The sequence below is a fragment of the Camponotus vicinus genome, unplaced genomic scaffold, assembly GCF_025532165.1.
Source record: "Camponotus vicinus isolate PSW18456_S1 unplaced genomic scaffold, iyCamVici1.0 SCAF_3, whole genome shotgun sequence".
In the NCBI taxonomy this organism is placed as follows: Eukaryota; Metazoa; Arthropoda; class Insecta; order Hymenoptera; family Formicidae; genus Camponotus; species Camponotus vicinus.
Window position 1 is genome coordinate 7,173,025 of NW_028141967.1, and position 26,016 is coordinate 7,199,040.

The window sequence follows — 26,016 nt, forward strand, 5'->3', positions numbered from 1 at the left end:
GTCTCGATTGGGCGGATGATCAGTTCGGGGACCAGTTAGTAACGGTGCGCTAAACACATCGTTACAGTTTGACCAACGCACAAGACGCATCACAATCCTTGCATGAGATTTTATATATTAAATTGTTACATAAATATTTCGGCACTATATTTTTATAAACTTTAATAAAACTATGAAGTTCATCAAGGTGAGTATAAAATAATCTCGTGTCAACACAATGGCGTTCTGTATTGTCCAATTAATTTGTGTACATTGTGTAAACGCAGATTCTGATGAGTCATTTCCCTGACTATCTTTTGATTTTAATTTCTATTTAATGATTTTCTGCATTTCTGTTTTTTTACTTTGACGTAAAAACAATAGATGTATCGGAACTTATCATATTAAGGTACCTTATGAGCATTAGTACAGTGAATAGTACTGTTTGGATGTGTTCACCAGAGTACTGTGGAATACAGCATTGTAGTTTTTATTTGGTTTTGTGCTTGATTATGAAATGTTAATGATGAAATGATTAATGTAATTTTATGTATGTATTATTATTCGATACGCTTAACATTAATATTATCATGCTAAAAATGGTTCAAAACGTATTTGATGTATATTTTACAAAAGTGAATAAATAAAGAAGAAAAATGAAGATATTTTCTCTTCTTTTTTGCGCTCCAATTACTACTTTTTGGCTCTTATATTGTATTAATTTACTATTACTATTTCATAATTGTTATTATTTTGAATCAATTTGTTAATTTAATAATGTTACATCGCAGTTATACCTTATCTAGAATCAGTTCATTTTATCAGTTCATATTATATAATATTGATCTCATACAAAGTTGATAATTAAATAAATAAAATAAATTATATGTATCGTATTTAATTTATACAATTTATACAATAATTTATACAATTATTAAAAATTTGGATTTTTTGCTTCAAATAGGTACTAAATGGATTATTTCTCACATTTACTAGTTCAATTTCAAATAATCTATTTAAATATTCTGAATTCCTTATTGGGATTATATTAAAAATTAAACTGGCAAAAAAATACTTTAGGTCTTATGCTAGTCCTCGTCTTTTATAATCATGTATATCCATTTCATGGTGAAAAATTGAATACGAATTTATTAAGTTTAATTTTGCCGCATAACAGCAAATGAGGAAATACGTATGTAATAATATTATATTGCAATAATATTTTGTTATATTATTGTTGTAATATTGCAAAATAATGCGTATGATATATTAGTTTTGTATCAGATAACTTGCATTATATTATTTGTTTTTTTTATGTTATATTACTGCAACAAACAGTACTTACTGAGGCTTTTTTTGCTCGTCTATATATATTCTAATAGCGCTGTATCTGTTTTAAATTTTTTTTATAAGTTTTTGCTGTCATTAATATCTTTCTCAAATTTCTCTCTTACTATTAAATTTATATTCTCACTTATTATTAAATTTATATAAATTATAGTGATTTCAGAAGAATTTGAAAAGAAAAACTTTAGGTGAAAGTTCTCTTATTTTACCGGGGTTTTGTGTGGTCGAAGATCCATCCATAGTGACGTATTCTGCGAACTCAGCTGCTAGAGTATCGGATGCAGTGCGAGAGATATCAGCATGCGTTGCGGGAGATATCTGCGGTTCTGAACTCTGTGCAATCGTTGTCGTTGTCATCATTGTTGTCATTGTCATCGTCGTTGTCGTCATTAAGTCCTCAGCTTCGTAATCACTGTCATATGAGGAATCTTCAGCATCTGGCATATTGCTTACATTCAATACTGTACAATCTACGTATCTCTGCAACAAACAAGATTGTTTACATTAATATTTTTTATGTATATGTATGTTATGTTTGTGTATGTATATGTATATTAAATATTATAAGATATTAAAAAAAATTTGTTTTATTTTTCTAGGAAACAAATATTGAAAAAACACGTTTCTTTCATTGACAAAAATCTTCTTTTTATTTTTTTTAAATATAATATAGTATTTCTCTTCATATTTTTTTATTAATATAATATAATAAAAAAATTCTCTCTAGAGAATATATTTAATATAATTTATATTTTTTTGAAAATAATTTTACTGCATTAATGAAACTTTTGCAGCAAATTATAAACATGGTATAATTCGAATAGTTTTCAATTAGATGCATAATGAAACTTTTTAAATAATTGATATCATTTTAATCATAAAAATCTCATTAATTCATTAAAATTATTTTCGAGAAGAAATAGATAAACAGATAAGAATTTAAAAAAATTTTTTTATTATACACTCAGTCCAAAAAAAAGCGGTACACTTAAAATTTGGGAAAAAATCATCAAATTTCAAATGATGATAACTTCGTAAATAATAAAGATAGAAAAATCTGTAAAAAATGAAAATGAAGCTTGGAATCTCTACTTTAAGAATCGATTTATTTCAATGTTGCGAGATAAATTTATTTAAAATGGCGGATAACAAAGCAAGAGCATGCGAAATTGAAAAATAATGGTCCGAGTTTGCCACGGCACATGGCGTAAGCCAAATGTCGCAACTCAATGGGATGAAAAGCATATGATAGTACAGAGTTTCTTCCTTAAAATGCTTTTTTATTCATCCCGATACGATGATTTTTCGCCGAGACATTCGCATTTTAATAAGAAGGCAGCTTTTTACTTTAAATGCGAGTAAGTCTCCAAAAAATCATTGTATCGAGACGAACAAAAAAGCATTTTAAAAAGGAGACTCTGTACTATCATATGCGTTTTATCTCATTGAGCTGCGACATCAAACTCTCGCCATGTACCGTGGCGAACTCGGGCCATTTTTTTTTAATTTTACATGCTCTCGTTTTATCATCCGCCATTTTCAGAAAAATTGTCGTACAAAATTGCGATATAAAATTTCGAAAACTAGAAATAACCTTTAAACCTTTAAAATGCTTTTTATAAAATCCTTCTAGCTGTATTAGGTGCTGAGATATTCAATTTTGAATTTTTAGCAACGCCGAATTGCAAGAATAAAAATTCCATGGTTCGCTAGTACCGCGGTATCTTAAGACTCCAAACCGTACTCGTGGTTGTGTGCGTATGTGTGTTAGAGAGTGTGCCTGCGTGCGTGTATGTGTGTGTGTGTGTAATTCGTGCAAGAAGTAGTCACACACACACACTAATAATACAGTGCCCTCTCTCTCTCCCCCTCCCTCCCTCCCTCTCTCTCTTTCTTTCTCTTACACACACTCGCGCACAAATGCACGCACAAGAAGGGTTTGAAGTCGCAAAATACCGTGGAGCTGATGAGCCATGGGGTCCTTATCCTTGAGGTAAACACACGCGCGCACACACACACACACACACACACACACACACACACACACACACACACACACACACACACACACACACACACACACACACGCACGCACTAACACACTAACACACACGCGCGCACTCACTAACACATACACACACACATATGCACGCACGCAGGCACACTCACTAATACACATACGCACACAACCACAAGTACGGTTTGGAGTTTTAAGATACCGCGGTACTAGCGAAACCATGGAATTTTTATTCTTGCAATTCGGCGTTGCTAAAAATTCAAAATTGAATATCTCAGCACCTAATACAGCTAGAAGGATTTTATAAAAATCATTTTAAAGGTTCGTATTTCTAGTTTTCGAAATTTTATATCGCAATTTTGTACGACAATTTTTCTGAAAATGGCGGATGACAAAACGAAAGCATGTAAAATTGAAATAAAAATGGTCCGAGTTCGCCACGGTACATGGCGAAAGTTTGATGTCGCAGCTCAATGAGATAAAACGCATATGATAGTACAGAGTCTCCTTTTTAAAATGCTTTTTTGTTCGTCTCGATACAATGATTTTTTGGAAAGTTATTCGCATTTAAAGTAAAAAGCTGCCTTTTTATTAAAATGCGAATGTCTCGGCGAAAAATCATCGTACGAAAAATCATCGAGATGAATAAAAAAGCATTTTAAGGAAGAAACTCTGTACTATCATATGCTTTTTATCCCATTGAGTTGCGACATTTGGCTCACGCCATGTGTCGTGGCAAACTCGGACCATTATTTTTCAATTTCGCATGCTCTTGCTTTGTTATCCGCCATTTTAAATAAATTTATCTCGCAACATTGAAATAAATCGATTCTTAAAGTAGAGATTCCAAGCTTCATTTTCATTTTTTACAGACTTTTTTATCTTTATTATTTACAAAGTTATCGTCATTTGAAATTTGATGATTTTTTCCCAAATTTTAAGTGTACCGCTTTTTTTTGGACTGAGTGTATTAAAACAATGACTATATTTTTAAAAATTACAAACTTTGTTTTTGTATTTATAATAAAAACAATTCAAATTCAACTGATTGTTCATTTTGATTTGTTTATAGAGAATTTATTTAATTAAAGATTTATTTATTTATAGATTTATTTAAAAATTTATTTACTTAAAAATTACATAACTATGTAACTAATTGGAATGCGCAATCTACATTTAAAATAGTAAGTAATTAGTTTAAATCTATCATCAAAAAAGTCAAAAATAATGAAAAATCAACTTGCAAAATCAAAAAGATATTAAATATCTGAAAAGAATTAAAAGACGTTTTCTCAAAACAAAAAAAAACATTTTATGAAAAAAATATTTTGTTTCTTTTTAGTTATATGTATGTTAGGAAATATATATGTATTTATAATAAGAGTGCACGCATATATATTTTATGTTATAGTTGAATATTATATATATTTTTTTATTTAAAAAAAGATTATATATTATACATCGCTTCATTTCTTTCTTTTCTCAAAAAATCACTACCATTGACTACATACACTCACGTTCGCGTATAATTTGTACATGTTTCCTACCTGCGTGAATAGATAAGGTTTCTTAAGTGATGTCTATAAAACTCCAGGAACTAATTTCTTGAACGACTTTAACGCTTTCGCTACAGCGAAATCTGATACGGAGCGCGTGTGACAGACGACACATATTTAGCCGTGATCACTATAGACGATACGCGACAAAATTTATAAGATTTTATAAACTTTTCGTTGTCGTGCATCGCGTATTAATTACTAGTATGAAGATATTGGAATAATAATAATATAAACACTGAACGCTTAAAAACGCCAACAGCATCATCTAAGTGATAACAATTGAACGCCTTAAAGCACCAACAGTATACAATTACCAAAATTTTGAAATGCCTAAAGGCGCCTACAGCAGCAAAAGGGTAAAGAAAAAAGTTCTTATGAACATCGATCCAGAAATGCTTTCCTATAGAGTTATGGGCCTTTAAAGTTAGAGAAAAATAAAAGAATTCTATGATTATCTTTCTCGTAATTTTTAATTAAATAATAATGTTAACAATAACTAAATTAAATGTTCGAAATGTCCACCTCGCGCAACTAAACGTTTGCGTTTCATTTTCATTCTAGATTTCCTATCGAATGTCATTTTTCTTCAAAAAATCATCTGCTGTCTAAGTTTTGACTAAAGTTTTATATTCTTGAAAAACTTTAAAGTTTATCGTCGATGAAGACTAGTTTCCATTTAGCTCTTATGTTCGTCTTTATTCTCAGCAGAATAATGCTGAGAATTTATACACTTACATCTATTCATATGAACGCAGATAAGCACACACATAAAATCGCGCCCATCATTGTTGAAATTAACAAAGTTACATTTTTCATTGCTAAGTAAACTCCTTAAGTATTAGATTTAACTTATATCTTAGTGGTTTTTCTATGCAAAATTGAGTGCTTTTAAAAAAATAAAAAAATACTTCTTCTTCTTTAAAAAAATTGTTTTGCGATCTTGAAAAATAATTTTAGATAAAATTTAAAATCACCAATTCTTTTTCCCTCTCAAAATTTCACAAATTTTGTCTAAAATAGTTTTGCCTGCCGTGCACAATTTTTGAAATATTCAGATAAACTTAAACAAAAAAATAGACAAATAAACGTATATATATTTACATACACACGTAAATATGTATATATGTAAATATTTTTATTTTTTTTTAATGTAACAATATTGATATATAAAATATATTTACTTTAAAGTACCAAAATATACCAATATTTATTTTAAAGTACTTTATTTTAAAGTATTTTAAATATCAATAAAAGCTGAACGAGGAAATAAATAATTTACATATTACAAGTATATACCGACAAGCGAAAAACTTCTCTATACTCTATTCGAGTGACAATACTATTTCCTTCGCCCCAATATTTAATCATGCTCTCGTTTCTCTTCATGTTATAACTAACTCGCTATTTTCCATTTTCTCAATGCCAATTACACAGTTCAACAAAAGGTAATTCTTTTTGCAATATAAGAATAAAAATAATTATTTCCCATAAAATGTAGTTTTTTAAATACTAATTATAAGGCTGACTTCTAAAATGAATAAATTCATCACAATTTGCAGAAAATTAAAATTGAAATTATAAGGAAGATAAAAAAATTTTGTCGTCATTAAATGGCTAAATCGATATCTTTATTTTTTAGAAAACTATTCAAATTTCACATGAAATTTTATTTAAGTTATAAATAATTATGAAAAATATAGCAACAAATATGAGTTTTAAAAATTTTAATTCTCTCTGGATTCCAAATGTAATTCTATAACGTTAAAAAAATAAGAAAAAATTTGCAATCGAGATAGTCAATTTTAAATGTTTAATATAAATTTGAATTTTTTTTAAAAGCTAGTAATACCTATAATAACCATTTTGAACATGAAGATTATAAGTATTTTTATAAATCAAGAAAAAAAATAACAAACAAAATAAAAAATATTAAAGATAAAAATAAAGAATAAGTAATAGCATCAGATAGATTTTTTCAAATAAAGTGACTTTAAATTCATCTAAGAATATATATTGATTTTTATTTTTATTCAGTTCTAATCAATATTTTTTCTTAGACTCTGTATAATATTACCGCTATAAATACTAGACGATATAACTGCATAAAAAAATTCATGCACACGCTCGTCTCTGGTTTAATAAATTATCGTAAATAGGGCATAGCTCTCTCAGGTTGGCGGATGTAACCATTTGCGGAGTTCCAGGTGAAAGTAGAGAGACGTGAGAGTACAAAGAGGGAGGGTGGGAGGGAGGGAGGGGCGGGAAGGGGAGCGGGAGAGAGGGGAGGGAGGGAGGGGGAGAAGGAAGAGAGGGGGGAGAGGGGGAGAGAGAGAGAGAGAGCGCGCTAGTGGTTATCAGAATTGCTTGTTTTACTGGCACAACAACGTAATGTTACAGGTGTAAAAGTTGTAAAATTCATAAGCTTCAGATACTTTTCGCATTCAATAATTTAGCATTGGCTGATTTCGAAACCAAAACTAAAAATCAGCATTACATATCGCGACGAATTTCTTGACAACCTTCATTCGCATCGTCATTCTCCACTCCCGGATCTAACTTAACGTATTGGGTACATACATGAAGAATGACGACGAACGATATGTACGTGGCATACATAAATAGAAATAATTAAATCACTTGTATTTAATCTTGATTAAATGTGAGCATGACACAGAAATCCGGATCTATAATTTCGAGATTCTAAAAAAGAACTTGAAAGAATCCGCTTTATGTATAAGAATTTGGTAACATTTTTTTAGTTAACAAAATGTTCTTATCTGAAGTCGAATTAATTTGTATGTTTTTTTTCACCAAAATTTAATTAGTTAAAATATATTTTTTTCATAGTTTTTCAAGTTTTAAAAATATATATTTTGATAATGAGATTAAATCGAGACGAATTCTAATCAACTAAAATTTATTTAAAATTAACAAAAAATAAAAGATTTTTTGATTTATTGGCGTTTATTAGTACTTCATTTATTAGTAATTCATTAAAAGCCCTCTTTTTTGTTTATGGATAAAAACTATTATGTATTTTACTATTATGTACTGTAAAATTATTATGTATTGTGTTTTAATTAAGATTATTCTTATTAAGAAAAATTGATAATGTAATTCTATTTAATTCTATCTTTTATTTAATTTTATTTGATATATATATATATATATATATATATATATATATATATTCTTCCTTGGAAATCTAACGGAGGCCATTTCGAGCATTTGCTATAGCAAGTGTACTGTCCTGTTATGTCCGTGGCAAAACCGAGGAAATAAATAAACACAGTTTTGTAACACCTATGCGATTTGACGTGATAATTTCTCCAGCTATTGCAGGAAAACTTCGAACCGTCGTAACTCCAGAAGCAAGCGTTTCCAACCTCATGTTTATGGGACATTTTCTGCTTGTTTAGGTCCCTAGAACTTATTCACAAAGTTTGTACAGACCATTCAGGGACACCCTGTGTGTGTATATATATATATATATATATATATATATATATATATATATAGTAAAAAGTAGATAAAAAGTATGTAAAAAGTATATAAAAAGTATGTAAAAAAAGTATATAAAAGTATATAAAAAGTTTATATATAAAAAGTAACATTTAATACAATTTCTTTATAAATGCACAATTTAAAATTGTTTTCATATCAAACATATCCAGTCAGAAATTATTAAATTAATTTAAATATATGGCAGAATTTTTTGCTTAAGAAAAGTGAAGCTGTACAAGTTTCTTTTAGATGTATTTCTGAGATAGTTGGATCAAGTAATTATTTCACATTACTTTATAATATTATTAAAATAATATTTATTATCAATAACACTTATTTATTATGAATAAATCAATAGTTCAATTGTACTTCCTTCAGAAATTCTTGCTATTTCCACAGAAATTTATTCTGTACAGAATTTATTCTATAAATAAATCTTGCGTACAATCTTTGTTCTTTTTAAAGGAATAATCTATTCTATGAACAACTCGTGTATATAATTCTCGTTGTTTCTAAAGAAACAGAATATTTCATATATATATCTTGCCTACAATCTCTGTGTTTTCAAAAAAAGAATAATTTATTCCACAAATAAAGGACCCTGTACGATTTTTACGGAAATTAGATTTCGGTGAAATTTGTTGAAACTCTGGAAATAAATAGTTTATGTGATGTTGATCAAAAGTCACAATAAATGCGATATTGATTTATGGAGCCGTTTCGTCGCTATAAGAGTTCAAAAGTCGAAATAAGACGTTATTTCAATACTATTGAGGAAAAGTAAATATATTATTAAGTAGAATCTCACACACAGTTGAGACATTTTTATTAATATAGATATTATGTTGAAAAAAAATATGTGCATGCAAGTATATATAGGGTGTCCATAAAGTGCCCATCTCCTATATTTTGGAAATGGTTCAAACAGTACAAAAAAATTACTATGAAATATGTGTATTCAATCATTTTGAAGAGCTATTTTTTTAAGGAGATTAGTAAGGAAAGAGCAACTTTCCTATCCTTAATCTTTCCTATCTCTAATCCCTTTAAAAGAATAGCCCCTCGAAATTATTTAAATACGTGTTTCACGGTTTCTCATAATTTTTGAATCGTTTCCGAAATATAGGGAATAAATAGGGATTTTATTGATTATGGATACCCTATATTTTTTCCACGTAAATATAATATCTATATTAATAAAAATGATCAATTGATTGTGTGATTATACTCAATATAATACTCAATATTATTTGCTTTCAATAAATAGTATTTATTTATTATTATTATTTGCCTCAATAGTACTGAAATAATGCTTTATTTCGATTTTTGGATGGTTGTAGCGGCGGAACGATTCCATAAACCGATATCGCACCCATTGTGACTTTAAATCAGCATAAACTATTTATTTTCAGAGTTTTAACAAATTTCACCGAAATCCCATTTCCATAAGATGCGGGATTTTTTGCAAGCACGAGTTATTTTTGCATATAAAAGTAGATATTCTATTTATATTTCTACAGTTAATATTTATTTTGTAATTATATAATATTTTTTCTTGCTGTTCATGAAAAAGCACAACATAATATATTTCTATATAAAATATATTCCTTAAATTTGTACATCATTTTTGGTACTTAAAAAAATGCATATTTCAGATAATACATACACACATAAATTTCTCAAAGCATAATACTAATAATTATAGTAGTTAAAGTAACTAATTATTAAAATAAGTAAGAATTAAAGTACTAAGAATAAAAAAAATTATGTAAGTAAATTTAGTGCTTCTATGAGAATCAAAATTAACATTGATAGAAAAAGGTGATAATCCGATGGGGCCAAGTCTGGAGAATAGGCGGGTGCGGGAGAACTTCGCATTCGAGCTCCAATAGTGTTTCTTTTATGATTCTTGCAACATGAGGTCGCGCGTTGTCATGCAAAAGAATCACTTTACGTCGATTACTGGCCTTTTTCGCATAAATTCATCATTCAATCGGTATAATTGTTGTTGGTAGCGGTCAGCCGTGACTGTTTCAGAAATCAATCGATGAGCTTCAGCTGCAGTTTTATTTAAATCAAAGCAGTGAAGAAATATATGTCGAAAAAACAACTTATCACGTTTCATTTTAAATCGATTAAAAAAATATCTCTTTCACAAAAAATAAATCTTTGCGCACTCAATTTTATTGATAAATGCCTAACTTCACTACATTTGCAGCTGGAGCCATTTAATTATGAGCGGCAGGAACTTAGTTATACACCTAATAAAATCATAATCTGTTTAAACATTTAGATGAAATGGTTTTTTTATATTTATACAGGGTGTCCCGAAACTAACGCTTGATATTTTAAAGGCAGATTCTCTGGCCAATAAAAACGATTTTTCCTCAGCGAAAATGTCGAGGGAGATCATTATTTTTTGCATATTCCCAATTTTTGTCATCATGTATCTTTCTAACTAAGCCTTAAATTAAAATTCTATTAAAGTAAACTCTACCTAAAATTAACTAAAGAATGTGACTTTATTAATATTTTATTCCCATAAGCCTTAGTTTGCGAAAAACCCTTTATTTTCAATCGTTTATAACTCGAAAACTATTAGTGCCGCGACATTTTCGCTGAGGAAAAATCGTTTTTAAATTGGCCAGAGAATCTGCCTTTAAAATATCAAGCGTTAGTTTCGGGACACCCTGTATATTGACAGATTTATATATTGACAGATATTTTGATTTTCTCATACTTTTTTATCTATTTCTTCAAAATATGTATATGCATAAATATCTTTAGTTATAATCTATATGTAGCCTAAAATTATCTATACAAAATATCCTATAAATATTTTTTAAATATTCTTAAAATCTGTTTTACATATTATAAGAATATTTCAAAGAATATTCTGTGAATGTATTCAACATATTATGAGTAATATCATTTTATTATCTGCATATTTTTATAATGTTTTTTTCATCAATATATTCTCGAAAAATATTTATAGAATATGTTTATGTGCTATCTGGATTTTGTCATAAGCGAATATAAAATCTACAAAATGCCGCTAATAAGATTGTAAAAAGTATAATATATAATTCATCTATCTCACTCAAAATTTCATAGCAAAATATAATAATTTATAAAATATAATACTTTGTATAAACACTCTGTTTGACCATGATTACTCTCAGCCTTTTATTCAAATGCACACACATAAGAATAAAAAAATTAATAGCTACCAAGTTAAACCCCAACGATAATATAATGTTAAAAATAATAACAAAAAGGTCATTATTTCAGCAGTTGTTTTCCCTTATATAGAAAATCTCTTCGAATTTGTTTGCCTTTTATAATACCGTGCGAACTCGCTATTAATTTTTAATGTTTCAATCGTTTTATAAAGGTTCACAAAGACATCACACCTTCAGTATATTAATTATGTCATCTATAAAATTAATTGTGGCTGCGATGCATTCTAAGTCTCTGTAGGTCAAATCAAGAGTTTACAAAACAAAAATTTATGAAGGTTTAATATAAAATAACATCACATTCAATTTCCCAACACATTATTGAAAAAAATCACATGAATTCCCGGGAAAAAAAGTCCATGTATATTTATATAAAAAAAAGTAAAATTATATACAGTCTTATATGATTATATATAATATCACATATGATTTTATCAGAGCACACGTTTTTGTATATGCTTAGATATGATGTCCATCTCTGGCCATTTCTGATCATAGAAAATGATATTAGATACCTCACGTCATTTTGTACAATCAGACATAGTCAGATACTGATATCATATCTAAGCATGTATAAAACCAAAGCAAAGGTTAGTTTCATGTATGCTTTGATATAAATCATACATGATATATATAATCATTTAAAATTATATATGATTTTACCTTTTTTTATATAGATAAATATAATTTTTCCTAAAAATTATATCTTGCATTATATATTTAATTAATTATTATGCAGTATTTAAAAACAACAATTATATTTATATTATTATAGAACCCTAGTAGCACAAAACATTGGTAAAATATTGGTATACCTTGGCTCAATACTGGTTATATTGGAAATGTCTTGGCCAATATTTCCCAATGTAAAATTAATATTGGTTGTTAACAAAATGCAAGTGTTCTGCCAATATTGCAGTGCCCATCATGACCAATATTGGCTACTAAATAAATATAAATGTGTCGCCAATATATGGTTGCATGCTTTATAATATTGGTTATGAAGTAAATGTAAATGTGTGCCAATATTGCACGTTCACACATTATATGTGAGCTTCGCGCGTCGCCACTAGGTGGCGAAAAGGAAAACACTTAACTCGAAAGTGGGACTCCATCTAAAGCAGTATATAAGGCCGCGGCACAGGTCCCACGAGTCACGACTTATCAGTCAAAGAGAGCGGATTATTATAGCCGCACCTCCTCTAGCTTTTGCGAGGAGCTCCAGAGCTCCATAAATTAACCACAGACGGTTAATTTTTTTTTTGATGGCGAATTCCGTCATATATTAGAAACTGATCTTTATCCAATGTAAAAATATTTGGGTATGTATAATTAGCCAATCTTGGTTAAAGATAAAAATAAATATATTCGCCCAATATTACAATTCAATATTGGCTCAAAATGAAATCGCGTCTACTTTGCAATATTGGACCAACATTGAAAATATTGGATATATATTGTTAGCCAATATTGCTCCAATAAAGTGTGCTACTAGGGAAGCAGCTAAGTGGTACTTAAAATTAATGTGTGACAGGCTTAGAAAGAAGATTACAGATATAATTAATGTAGTATATGAGAAATATATGAGAAAAGTGCTGTAATTTTCAGATCTGATAATATTTATTCATATATGATATCATATATGACTATATTTAGCAAAACATAATTAGATATTGACAAAATCCATATATGGCCAATTTTATATGGACTTTTTTTCCCCGGGTTGAGATAACGTCATTATACCCCATTATTGTAAAATATTAATTTTAGAAATAACTTTTAAATCAAATAATAAAAAGTAGCTTTAACACTGTGGAAGATATTATTAAACCAATTTTATATTCTGCTACTTGAAACTCCATCAAAAGAAACATAAATATTATTATGGTTATCTCTTGTTTCATACGCATCTCACATAAACAGATAATTATAAAAGCTATCTCTCTATTGTTTAACTCGTTCTCCAACACACAAGACTAACAATATTGCATTTCTTATATTTTGATATTTACTCAATTTTTCTATAAATTAATAAATATATGTCACCTTAAGAATAATTAATTGTGATTCGATGTCATTTAAAGTTTGTTTCAAAGTCAGTGATTCTTCGCCCATAAACAAAATGTTAGCAATATGTTAGTAGCCGTAGATATGATGAAAATTTGTCAGCAGACTGACATCAATTGCGTCCGCATTCAGCTTGTGTTATGCTGACAGAATATGTTAACATAATCAAAGAGCAAATTGACGCAGAAATTGAACAGAATCTGTTTATATAATTTGGCAGCAGATTGATAGTAGGAATCGAACAAAATTCGCAACTCCTTGCCATTTAAATAGAATAGTAACATATAATGAATAATTATCTATGAAAACTCCTAATATATTTATCTTAATTGATTCGATCTCAGTAAATACACTTATATTAATGTTATATAAGTGCAATGAAATATTGATTATTATAGGCGTATAAATGTTATCAGTGAAATAAATGTTATCGGTTAATTATGAGGGGGTAATCACTATGGCAATCATTTCATTAGAAATATATTGTGGCAATATAGTAAATATAATTGTAGTAAATATACAATAAATATAATTTTAAATGTTTTAAAAAAATATAGATTGATACTAGCAATGAGAGAGAGAGAGAGGGGGAGAGGGGGAGAGAGAGGGAGAGAGGGGAGGAGAGAGAGAGAGAGAGCACACTACAACTTTATTACTTATACTTTAAATTCTGCGGCAGTACAATAAAATAATAATACTGATAACAAAATAATAATAGGACTAAAAATACAAAAGCATTATCAACAAAACGAAAACAATATAATTGCAATGTTACCAATACAATGTATTGTATTGCCAAAAATGGTAGTCATTGTACATTTTCTGAGTAGTGATTGATTCTAGGTTATAATTATAATTTTTTCGTTAAGTAAATGTGTTGTGTATATATATAATGTAATATATATTATTCATTAACGTATACATGTATGTATCTCATATATGATAAAATACAATAGTATATATCTCATATATCAAAAAAATTAGTTTAATTAAATTAATAATAAAGAAAATGGTGAAAATAATTAATTTTAATTTATAAACTTGAGATATCATTTATTTGAAAATTAACACTTTCAGCTATATATACAGGGTGTCTCATTTTAAAAGTTCCACCCTCATAACTTTTCAGGATCAACGTTTGAAGGAAAACGACTCGGATAAAAGTTGTAGGGAACAAAGGAGGCTATCTAATAGTGACCTTGGATTCGACATTAAGGTCATTTTCAAGGTCATTTGAAGGTCAACTTCCGTTTTTTAAACGGGAATCCCTATTTTTTATTACTTATTCTTGTAGCTTATCTCGAGAGCTTTCCAAAACACTATAATAAAGTATTTCTTCATTCAGTACTTTTCGAGTTATGAGGCTTGAAATAATTTCTTAATTTTATATAAACCAAAAAATATCTAGTAAAATATTCATTTTTCGATTATCTTACCTTAATACTTTTATGTACAAAATAATGAGAGGAATCAATTGGTGTAAAGAAAAAACAGTTATTTTTAAGAAAAAATATGTAATTTGCAATTAACAATTCCATATTTTTTCTTAAAAACAACTGTATGTTTTCTTTACACCAATTGATTCCTCTCATTATTTTGTACATAAAAGTATTAAGGTAAGATAATCGAAAAATGAATATTTTACTAGATATTTTATGGTTTATATAAAATTAAGAAATTATTTCAAGCCTCATAACTCGAAAAGTACTGAATGAAGAAATACTTTATTATAGTGTTTTGGAAAGCTATCGAGATAAGCTACAAGAATAAGTAATAAAAAATAGGGGTTCCCATTTAAAAAACGGAAGTTGACCTTCAAATGACCTTGAAAATGACCTTTAATGTCGAATCCAAGGTCACTATTAGATATAGCCCCCTTTGTTCCCTACAACTTTTATCCGAGTCATTTTCCTTCAAACGTTGATCCTGAAAAGTTATGAGGGTGGAACTTTTAAAATGAGACACCCTGTATATTTTTCCTTATCTAAAATTTTTGCAAATTCGTTTTCTGGAAATTTTTTGGCTGAATGTGAATCTGATGTCAAAATTTTTAATTTTAAAAAATTCAAGTTGGTGGATCCGATAATGAATACGATAAAAAATTATAAATTTTTAAAATTATAAATTTTTTTCTTTACATTCGGATTCTGTGACTCAAAAAACTCTCACAGAAAAAGTTTTAAAAAAACAATTGTTAATTAGGATTTAATGTAGAAAATATTGTATTTTTTTATATAAAATTATTAACAAAAACAACATGGCGGAAAATTCTAAAAAATATTTGAATGTACTAAATCAATAAAAAAATTGCCTTTTAGATTAGTGGAAAATGCATTTCTTAAATTTCACATGAAAAAAATACTAATTTTGACTATTTGTTTTTATGTATGGTATTTTCGTAATTAACAATTTCATATTTTTTTACTTATTGATGTTTTAGGGACCTTGTAGAAAAGCTAGTTTTTGTTGTCAAAAAAGTATTGTTGAAAAAATGAAAAACTGTGAAAAAAAGGTGCTGAGTTACCCTTCATGACGCAACGTTTAACTCTTGCTTTATGCTTCAAACAAATAAAGCAAACAAATAATTCTCTCTCTCTCCCCCTCCCTCCCTCCCACCCTCTCTCTCTCTCTCTCTCTCTGCCATTGAGAAGACGTGTCAAACATCGCTCCGTAAAAGTTTTAATTATTAAGTGGTTCGATAGATAGGGAGAGTGATAAAAAGTTGTTCAAGTCTTAGCTGCATGGGCGGAGATTAACCATGAGTGTTATCTAGTCGGAATATGCAGTTTGGTGAGCGTACGAAGTATTTTTTCTTCTCGGGACGAAACATTGAAGTCTCGACAGATAGACATTAAAGGTGACAAAAGTGCTGATGTGTGGAAGGTGGACACATAGGTGAATGATCGACCACGCTGATATTACCGATTTTGGTTTGTATGGACGATGAATATGTTGAATATCGATGCTCGGCATGTAAGAAGGCAATAAAAAGTCAAGTAGTGACAAAAGTAAATATAGTAAAAAATGTGTTAAACTTTTTTACCATCCGGGATGTAAAAGTAAAGTATAAAATTTATGATAAAAACTATGAATCTGTGCCATGCCAAGGCCGTTTGAGAAATTTATGATGGAAAGTGATAAGGAAGCAGACATGAAGAAGACAACATCATCATCGGGAAGCTTCAGAGATAGACAGGATTCAACAGGATCTGCGGGATCGATTACAACACCAGGCGGAAGCAAAACGACAAGTATGAGTGGATCTTCGAGTATTGAAGTAAAAATAGATTGGATTGTAAGAACAATGAAAGAAATGAAAGATGAAGTAGCATGCAAGGAAGAAGTTAAGATGCTGATTAAGGAAGTAGTACAAGAAAAATTGGGAAATATTAAACAAGAGTGGATGGAAGATTTTAGACGAATGATACAAAGAGGCGCTAACGCTCCCCTTGGAAGAACACAAAAAAGCTATAGTGAAGCAGTAAAAGAGAAGAAAAAAGAAAATATAATTATTAAACCTAAGATGCAACTGGAAAGTAAAGCTACAAAAAAAAATGATAAAAGAAAAAGTAGATATCAAGAACATGGCTATAACATGGGAATAACAAAGTTAAGAAAAGGAAGCAAAGGAACAGTCATTCTGGGTTGTGAGACAGAAGAAGAGATGGAAAAATTAAAGACTACGGTGCAAGCCACGTTGGGTGAGACTTTCAAGGTTACGGAGTCACCGCAAATAAAACCGAAGATAAAAATTGTCAATATTAATGAAGAGGAAATAAAATTGAATAATGATAATTTAATAAATACAATTAAAAAGCAAAATAAAATGGCGGCAAATGAAGGATTTCAAATGAGAATTGTGAAGAGAATAATTAAAGAGAAGAAAAATGATGATAGTAAATCGCGAAAAAAAGAAAAGGAAGAAGGTTCTGTAATAATTGAAAAGATAAAAAAACATGTGAATTAATATTGAGTAAAGGAAAACTAAGTGTAGGATGGGATAAGTGCTCTGTGTTTAATTATATTAGTGTTAAAAGATGTTTTAAATGCTGAGGTTATTTTCATATTGCAAAAAATTGTACTCGAGATGAATCATGCCACAAATGTGCCGGGAAGCATAAAGCATTTGAATGCAAGGAAACCAAGAAGAGTTGCGTAAATTGTATGTTTAAAATTCAAGTTAGTGATGCGATGAGTCGAGTACTAGACTCGGTAAACTCGATTCTTAAAAGTATTCGATCAACTCGAGAATCGATCGCAATCAACTCGAGTCTGAAATTACGCGTACGAACCGAGTACCGAGTATCAAATGATGCGTTTCGAGTACCGAGTAACCAGCTATAAAGCGGCGACTACAATGAGATTTTAAGGCGTAAGACTTAAGAGATTGACCAATCACAGTCAAGTATGAAGAGATACTCGACTGTGATTGGTCAATTTCTTAAGGCTTAGGGCTTAAATTACCTATTGTAGATTGGGATTTATCTTATATTATTATATGCTCTAAGAGAGATTTTCGTTCAAGAAAATCAAAGTGTTTTTTTCTCATTTCTTGTACTTAAAAATTATTTAATTAAAGTTGATAGTTTTATAACATGGAATAATTAACTTGTACTTTTATTTCTATTTGTTACTTTTATGTTTTTTGTTGCATGATAAAAAAACCATGCACTTACTATTATTAGTAGTTGACTAAAATTATAAAATATTCTAAAAGTTTTAGCGAAACAAATATTAAAATTGAAGCTCTCTACTTTTAGTTCCGCTACTGAAATCGATATTTAATGGTTCCGTACTCGAATATTAAGATTTTCAATTTCATCGAGCTTATCGAATCAATATTTTTTATCTAGTACTCAAAATAACTCGAGTCAAGACTCGATTCTTTTCTAAAATGAGTACGAGTTACTCGATTCTCAAAATAAGAGACTCGTCGCATCATTAAATTCAAGCATACAACTTGGAGATAAGTGATGAGCACGATGCGCTTGATTCGGAATGTGCAATATTCAGGAGGGTGATACAGGAAGAGAAGAGGAGAGCCGGCTGGGAGGATATGAAATAACAATCACAGAAGAAAGAAGAGTTAATATTATATACAAATGCGCAAAGTCTGTTAGCGCATAAAGATGAGATACAGCATCAGATTATGAAGAGATTGAATCCTGCAATTGTAGCATTATCTGAAACGAGATTGACTGCTGAAATTGAAGATAGTGAGGTAAATGTTCCGGGTTATAGTATAATTAGATGCGATGCAGAAAATAGAAATACAGGAGGAGCAATTTTATATGTAAGATACGATGTTAAGTATGAAATATTATTGACGAAAAAAATGATTTCGAATTGCTGGTGTGTTGCGATAGAAATTAAAGAAAAATTGTATAAAGGTACGATAATGGTAGTGTATCATTCATCGAGTGCATCATACGGTGATTTTGTTAGGTTTTTAGAGGATATAGTAGAGGAATTAACAATAAAGGGAGATTGTATGGTATTGAGAGATTTTAATATAGACTTTATAGTAGATTCGTTCTATACAAAGAAATTGCAAAACCTAATGTTGAGTCTAGGTATGAAACAGTATGTTAATAAACCGACGAGAGTCACAAAGGATAGTCAAACAATTATTGATCTATTTTTTGCTAATAATAAAGTGCAATTACAGGTAATTCATGTACCTAAAATAACAGATCATGCGTGGCTAAAAATCGTTTTATATTCGAATAAAATTGAAAGTAAGTATAGAGAATTTAATGCCAGAGACTATAGTAAATTTAGTATAGATGAATTTATTAGTCTAGTGGAAAACAGAATAGGGCAAGGTCAAGATCTGGAAGTAAATAGGAGAGCGAAAAAATTTGTTGATAGCATAGTAGAGGCACTGGACATTATAGCACCTAAGAAAAAGTTTAGAATTCCAAAAGTTTGGGAAGGGAAACAATGGTTTTCAGATAATATAAGAAAAGCAGCAAATAAAAGGGATGAAGCGTATAATAAGGCAGTATACGACGACATGGAGCAGAATTGGTTGCAGTTTAAAACTGAAAGAAATGCAGTAGTTAAATTAATCAGGGAAAAGAAGAAGGAATACTATGAAGATATGATAGATAGTAATAAAGAAAACCCTACGAAATTAATTAGAGGTAAACCAAGGGATACAAAAGATATAGATAATATAGATTTTGAGATAGTAGACGACATTAACGGATGTAATATAGCTGATAAAAACATATATTACGTACAAAGTATTAGTAACATAGTGAAATCTATAAATATTGATAAGTCTAGAGATACAGGTAAAAGAATTATTTATATTATTGAAAATACAGAAATTATAGAAAACTTTGAGATGATGCGATGAAACGCTCGTTTTTCAAGTACAAAAATTGTTTAAAAAATTTTCTAATTATTTTCATAACTAAAACTCTTCGGAAAAGTCATTAATATGCTCAGAACTATATGAGAACTGTTTTAGAATAAACAGAACTATCGAAATACAGCCAGCATATCATCTCTATACTCGAAGATGCTCGTTTTTTGGGTAAAAAAATTGTTTAAAAAATTGTTTAATTATTTTTATCACTAGAACTCTTTGGAAAGACAATGAACATGCCCAGAACTATACGAGAACTGTTTTAGAATAAACAGAACTACCGAAATACGGCCAGCATATCATCTGTATACATCTATAGATAAGAGGTTTCTTCATTTTGTTTTATTTAATATTTTTTAATTTAAAAAGGCAGAATTCTTCTTAAAACTCATGTAGAACTATACATTTATTAAATTTAAGCAATTATTGATAAGGAAAATATCATAGGACAAAGTGATATGCTGCGTGAAGTTGGCATATCAGTTTGTCCTAAGGCATTTTCTTTGCTTTAATCACTAGAACTATTTGTTTAAACTATCAAGAACTCTAAAACTATTGTAAATAAAGCCAGAACTCTTAATTATTTATGATTTTCCATAAAATGATACGCTAACTTCACACACACATATTTTCAGTTTTTATTTTTACTTCAATGGCATGTATAACCTCAAAATAACGTTAATTTTCCCATGATTTATTATTTAAATACGATTTAGAATAATAAATATCGCTGCAGATTTGATATTACAATGTGTGTATGTGTACAAAATGCGATCCATTATTATTACAAGATGTTTCAGAATTCGCGGATACAGACTCCACAGCGTGACTGTTCGTATCAAAACAATTTTTTCCTGTGGCAAAATTGCGGTTGAGCATTACTTTTTAAGTGAGAGCAACTTTAAGCTAATGAATAAGCGTCTTAGATTACGCTCGAATCAGGAGCATGTGGCGTTGGAGCGTGTATGCTTTTATTTTTATTTATCGAAATCCTATATAGAAACATTAGAAGATTTGGAAGAACAACCTCATTGTGCAATAGCAACTGTCACATCGGAAATGCTCCAACGAGCACAAGAAAATCTTATCCGCAGAGTTAATATGTGTATACAAATTGAAGGTCTGCATTTTGAGCATATGCTCTGAAGCATTTAATCGAACCTTTTCAGGGCCAAGAAATTTTTAAAACGTTGGAACAATAATTTTAGATCAAAATTATTTACAAGTAATTTAATCTTATTTTCCCTTCAGCCGTTACTTCGGGGTATCAATTAGAAAATATTCTCTTGTTAAGTAATTTGTATTGAAAATAGCGATATTTAGATGCATAATTCTTCTAACACATTAATGAAATGGTAGCATACACGCTCAAACGCCACACATGCTGTGCACGCGCTGCCCCTGATTCAAGTGTAATCTTAGAGACGCTTATTCGTCAGCTTAAGGTTGCTCTCACTTAAAAAGTAATGCTCAGATGCAATTTTGCCAGAGGAAAATGTTGTTTGTTTTGATACGAACAATCACGCTGTGGAGTCCGTATCCGCGAATTCTGAAACACCCTGTATATTAATATGATGTATATTAATTAAAAAATTTACATGTATGTAGAAAAAAATATATTATTCAAACTTCTGCTGATATTATGAAGTTGTTTCTAATGTACATCTTAAAAATTTTCTGTCTGAAATTTAGATGTCCTACTGCTGCGAAAAAGTATAATACAGAGAAGCCGAAGAAAATTCTTGAGCATTTAAATTTTAAAAAAGAAATAAAGGCAGGAATACAGTATATCAAAAAATTACAATATTATGTATTATTGATGACCGACAATAATTTATCGAAAATTAACAAAGAAGAATTGGAATATCTTCTGCATTTTATAGTTAAAGATTCTAGGTCTTATTATTTTGTTTCAGATGAGCTAAATAAAATTATTTCTGCACAATCATTATCATGGTAAAATTCAACATGCTAAATTGTTATTAACATTATAAATCAATGTAATTATTCTTTAGTTAATATATAAATTTTTTTTCAGTCCATTCGATTGCAATTTGACAACTAAATATAATTTTAAGCTAATTTTTATTTGTCTAAGACAATATCGCTATATATACAAGCAAATCCAATTATTACTAAATAAGCTGGACGAAAAGCAGTTTTTAAAACGAAAAATTACTAGAGTGGCTCAATATTTTCTACCACATATAAGTTATTCGACTATAAATACGTGGTTAGATGGAATTGCGCAAGAAGTACTATGTCGCCTTAAAAGTAAATATCCTAAACATTCAATATTCTCGAGCCCGTCGGAACAATTTTCTTTTTGGAAACATAACAATATTGATGACAATTTTTGGGATCCAACAGAAAACAGACAAATTATGTGTGTACTTGAAGAATATATATTTTCTATTTTAGACATTCAAAAATTATATCAATTATTGATAATATCAGATTATGAAATCAAGTATTTAAATCTTGATTTAAATGTAAGTTATGTTAAATTATTTTAAAATACAGTGATAATTTGTCATGCGCTATGCGCAAAAACTACCATAACTTTTATATTTTTTAAATATATAATTTTTTTAATACAATTTATTATATAGGTTTCAGAATTATTTCAAAGATATGTATTAACTGCTACATATACGTCGTAACCAGAAGATTCGGCGTACACTGTATTCTGATGGAAGTAATTGAAAAAATGAATGCCACATATAATAATATTCAAATCGTATGGAAACCGAAATAGTAAGTAAAATTTCAGTCTCTTCAAACTTTTGGATTTTATTTATACAATATGTTCGGTAATATTTACTTCACTCATCGTGTGCTGATAGAACGTATTAAACCGAGTAAAAAAATCCTTTATCATTTTGCAATTTTCCACAATAATTAGATACTAATAAGATCAGCCAATCCCGAGTAGAAGCGCGTGAAGAGATGTCCCACCGAAATATAATACTGCGCGGCAAAGCGTTTCTCCATCGTGTTTTGGAGAGCGTTCCAATCACCACTTTGTCGCGCGCCTAGTATCATGTTAGAATAGGACTGCTCTTCTCGCCGTGCGCTTGTACTATCGCAGATTGTGTGGCTGATTTTTTAAAATTAATATCTAATTAACTATTGTGAAATCACAAAATGGTAAAGGACTTTTTTAACCCGCACAATCAGCACATGACGAATGAGTTAACTATTATCATGTATGTACACTAACATATATATATATATATTGTTACGTCCCTGGTTCGGGTCGCGGTCGAGTCCGTCGTGGAACGAGAAGAAGTCCGTTGTCAAGAGGTTGTTGACAGCGGCGGCTGTCATTTTAGTCTGGAGCCAGCTGTCAGGCTGTGTCAACGCGTTTCTCTTACGAGTCGATCCGTGTTATTATTATTGTGTATTTACGTTCTGAGTTACCGTTTGTGTTGTAATTGTGCAGTGCATTAAAGTTCATTAGTTTCCTTAAGTGCTTGTTTATTTAGCGCGTCCCGCGAGCGGCCGATCTCTTTACCGCGCGACTTCGATATCTATCGAAGTCCCCGCCCCGGGCGTAACATTTTGGGGGCTCGTCCGGGATCGACGGGATACTGAAGGATCAATCGGGACGTGATTTTGCCAACTTTGTGAGGACGCTGAATTTAGAATGTCGACGACAAACATCGGGCAACAGGATCCCACGGGCGTCTCTACACGAAAGAGGATACGAGCCGCGACTCCCAGCCCGTCGGCAGAGACGATCACTCTTCAGGCGGCGATGCGAGAGATCCGGGAGCTGCGAGAGGAACGCTTGCAGATGCGAGCCGAATTTGAGGCGCAGCTCCGGGAGCGAGACAGCGAGCTCCGACGTCTGGAGGGGAGATTACGACAGGACCAACAGCTAAGTCCTTCTTATAATAGTCCGCGATTAGAAAATTCGAATCTCGGCTTGGGCCTAAAATTAAAAACCGATAATTATGACGGGAGTGTCCCCTTGCGTGAGTTTCTCACTCAATTCGTTTTGATAGCGCGGGCAAATAACTGGAGCGATTCTCAGAAAACCGTGGCCTTGGCTGCTTGTTTGAGGGGAAAGGCACGTTCAATTTTGGATGGGATTTTTGAAATAGAGAATCTGAAATTCGACGAGCTGAAATCAAAGTTAGAGTTGCGTTTCGGGGAGGGGCATTTGGCCCAGACTTACTATACCCAGTTTACCAACAGAAAACAAAAGAGTTCGGAAGATTTGGCCACTTTGGGTGCAGATCTGGAGAGGCTTTCGCGTCTTGCTTACCCTGAGTGTTCTCACGAAGTGAGGGATAAGATCGCTTGTGCCCAGTTTATAGCTGCGCTATCGGACGGTTTCCTGAGAAGAACTCTTCAGTTAGAGAATATCACTTCTTTAAAAATCGCGGTGGAAAGAGCGATGGCTGTAAAGGTCATTCAGGAGAATAGTTTTACGAGGAATAAATTCAATCAATTCAATCAAAGTAACGAAAACAATAAATTTAACAATAAACTTAACAAAATTAACAAATTTAGCAAGAATAATAGATTTAACGGGCAGAGTGAGGAGAATAAAAAGAAGGGAGGGGAAGGAAATAAAGAAAGGTTTTCAAATTATAAAGACAAAAAGAGTAAATTCCATCTACAGAAGAAAGAGTGTTGGCAATGTGGCGCGGAGGGGCACTTCCGGTCAGAATGCCCGTCTTTGACGGGAAACAAGGTTTAGTCGAACTTTATGGGGCAGGTTCGACTAAAATGGCCAATGCCCCAGAAATTGAACAATGTTTTAGGATAAGTAGACCTAAGAAAAGCTCTTTTGTTTACAAAGGTTTTCTTGATTGGAAGAATTGCTTATTTAAAATAGACACGGGCTCCGACGTTTCTGTTGCAAGTGAGAGAATGATTAAGGGGCCGAAGCGTCGTTTTGAGGTCAAAAATTGTTTCCTTAAATATCCGACTGGAGAGACTATTCCAGTCAAATATAAGGTTATCGTTGAGATCGAATTAGGGAAGTATCGTTTGGAAATCCCGATGTTGGTGGCAAACATTTCTGACGAATGTATATTAGGGTCGGATTTTCTTGAGAAGTTGGGACTAGATAGGGTCTTCGAGTCAGAATTCGGGAAACCCCAGAAAAGGGATGAAATGGAATTTCCTTGTTTCCGAATTTCAGAAGGAAAAGTCCCCCTTTCTCTGCAAATGTTTTTCGAAGAAAACTCTAAAAATCTGTCTTGTTTTCAGAAAGATATTTTCGCCGATTTCCTAGTGGAGTTTCAGGATGTGTTCTCAGAAAATTTAATCGCAGGGAATTGTGAGATTTTGGAGCATTCGATTAACGTGGGAGATTCGGAACCTATAAAGCAGGCTCCTCGAAGAATCCCGTTACACCTTAGGGAGGAGGTCGAGCGTATCATCCAAGAGATGAGGCAACGAGGAGTCATTGAAGAATCTCGGAGCCCATGGGTGTCCCCTGTAGTCTTGGTGAGAAAGAAGGATGGCTCGCTTAGATTCTGCGTAGATTACAGGAAGTTGAATGCGGTTACGGTAAAAGACTCATATCCTTTGCCTCGTATTGAAGATATTCTAGATCAATTATCAGGGAATTCTTGGTTCTCCACTCTTGATTTAAAGAATGGGTATTGGCAAACGAAGGTAAGCCCGGAGGACAAGGAAAAGACGGCTTTTTCTATAGGTAATGGGTTGTGGCAGTTTAGGGTCATGCCTTTCGGCCTTTGCAATGCTTCAGCAACTTTTGAGCGGCTGATGGAGAAAGTTTTACGAGATCTCCTATCGAAAGTTTGTTTGGTTTATCTAGATGATGTTATTGTTTTTGGCAGGACATTTGAAGAGGAGATGTCTAATCTTAGAAAGGTTTTTCTTCGCTTGCGTTCGACAAATTTGAAAATTAATCCCCAAAAATGTTCTCTGTTTGGAAGGGAAGTG

The 26,016-nt window shown here is 30.8% G+C and overlaps 1 protein-coding gene across 8 annotated transcripts in view; it reads right to left on the minus strand.

Annotated features, from left to right (window-relative positions):
• Regnase-1 (zinc finger CCCH-type containing protein regnase 1) overlaps nucleotides 1-26,016 on the minus strand; it is a 118,449-nt gene that overhangs the window by 62,109 nt on the left and 30,324 nt on the right. For all 8 annotated transcript variants that reach the window (XR_014438072.1, XR_014438073.1, XM_083095447.1 and 5 more), the window contains exon 2: nucleotides 1,536-1,806. Coding sequence is in view for 6 of the 8 variants with exons in the window: in XM_083095447.1 (XP_082951573.1) it covers nucleotides 1,536-1,806 (271 nt within the window). In the remaining 2 variants the exon portion in view is untranslated. The remainder of the gene's footprint in view (nucleotides 1-1,535; nucleotides 1,807-26,016) is intronic.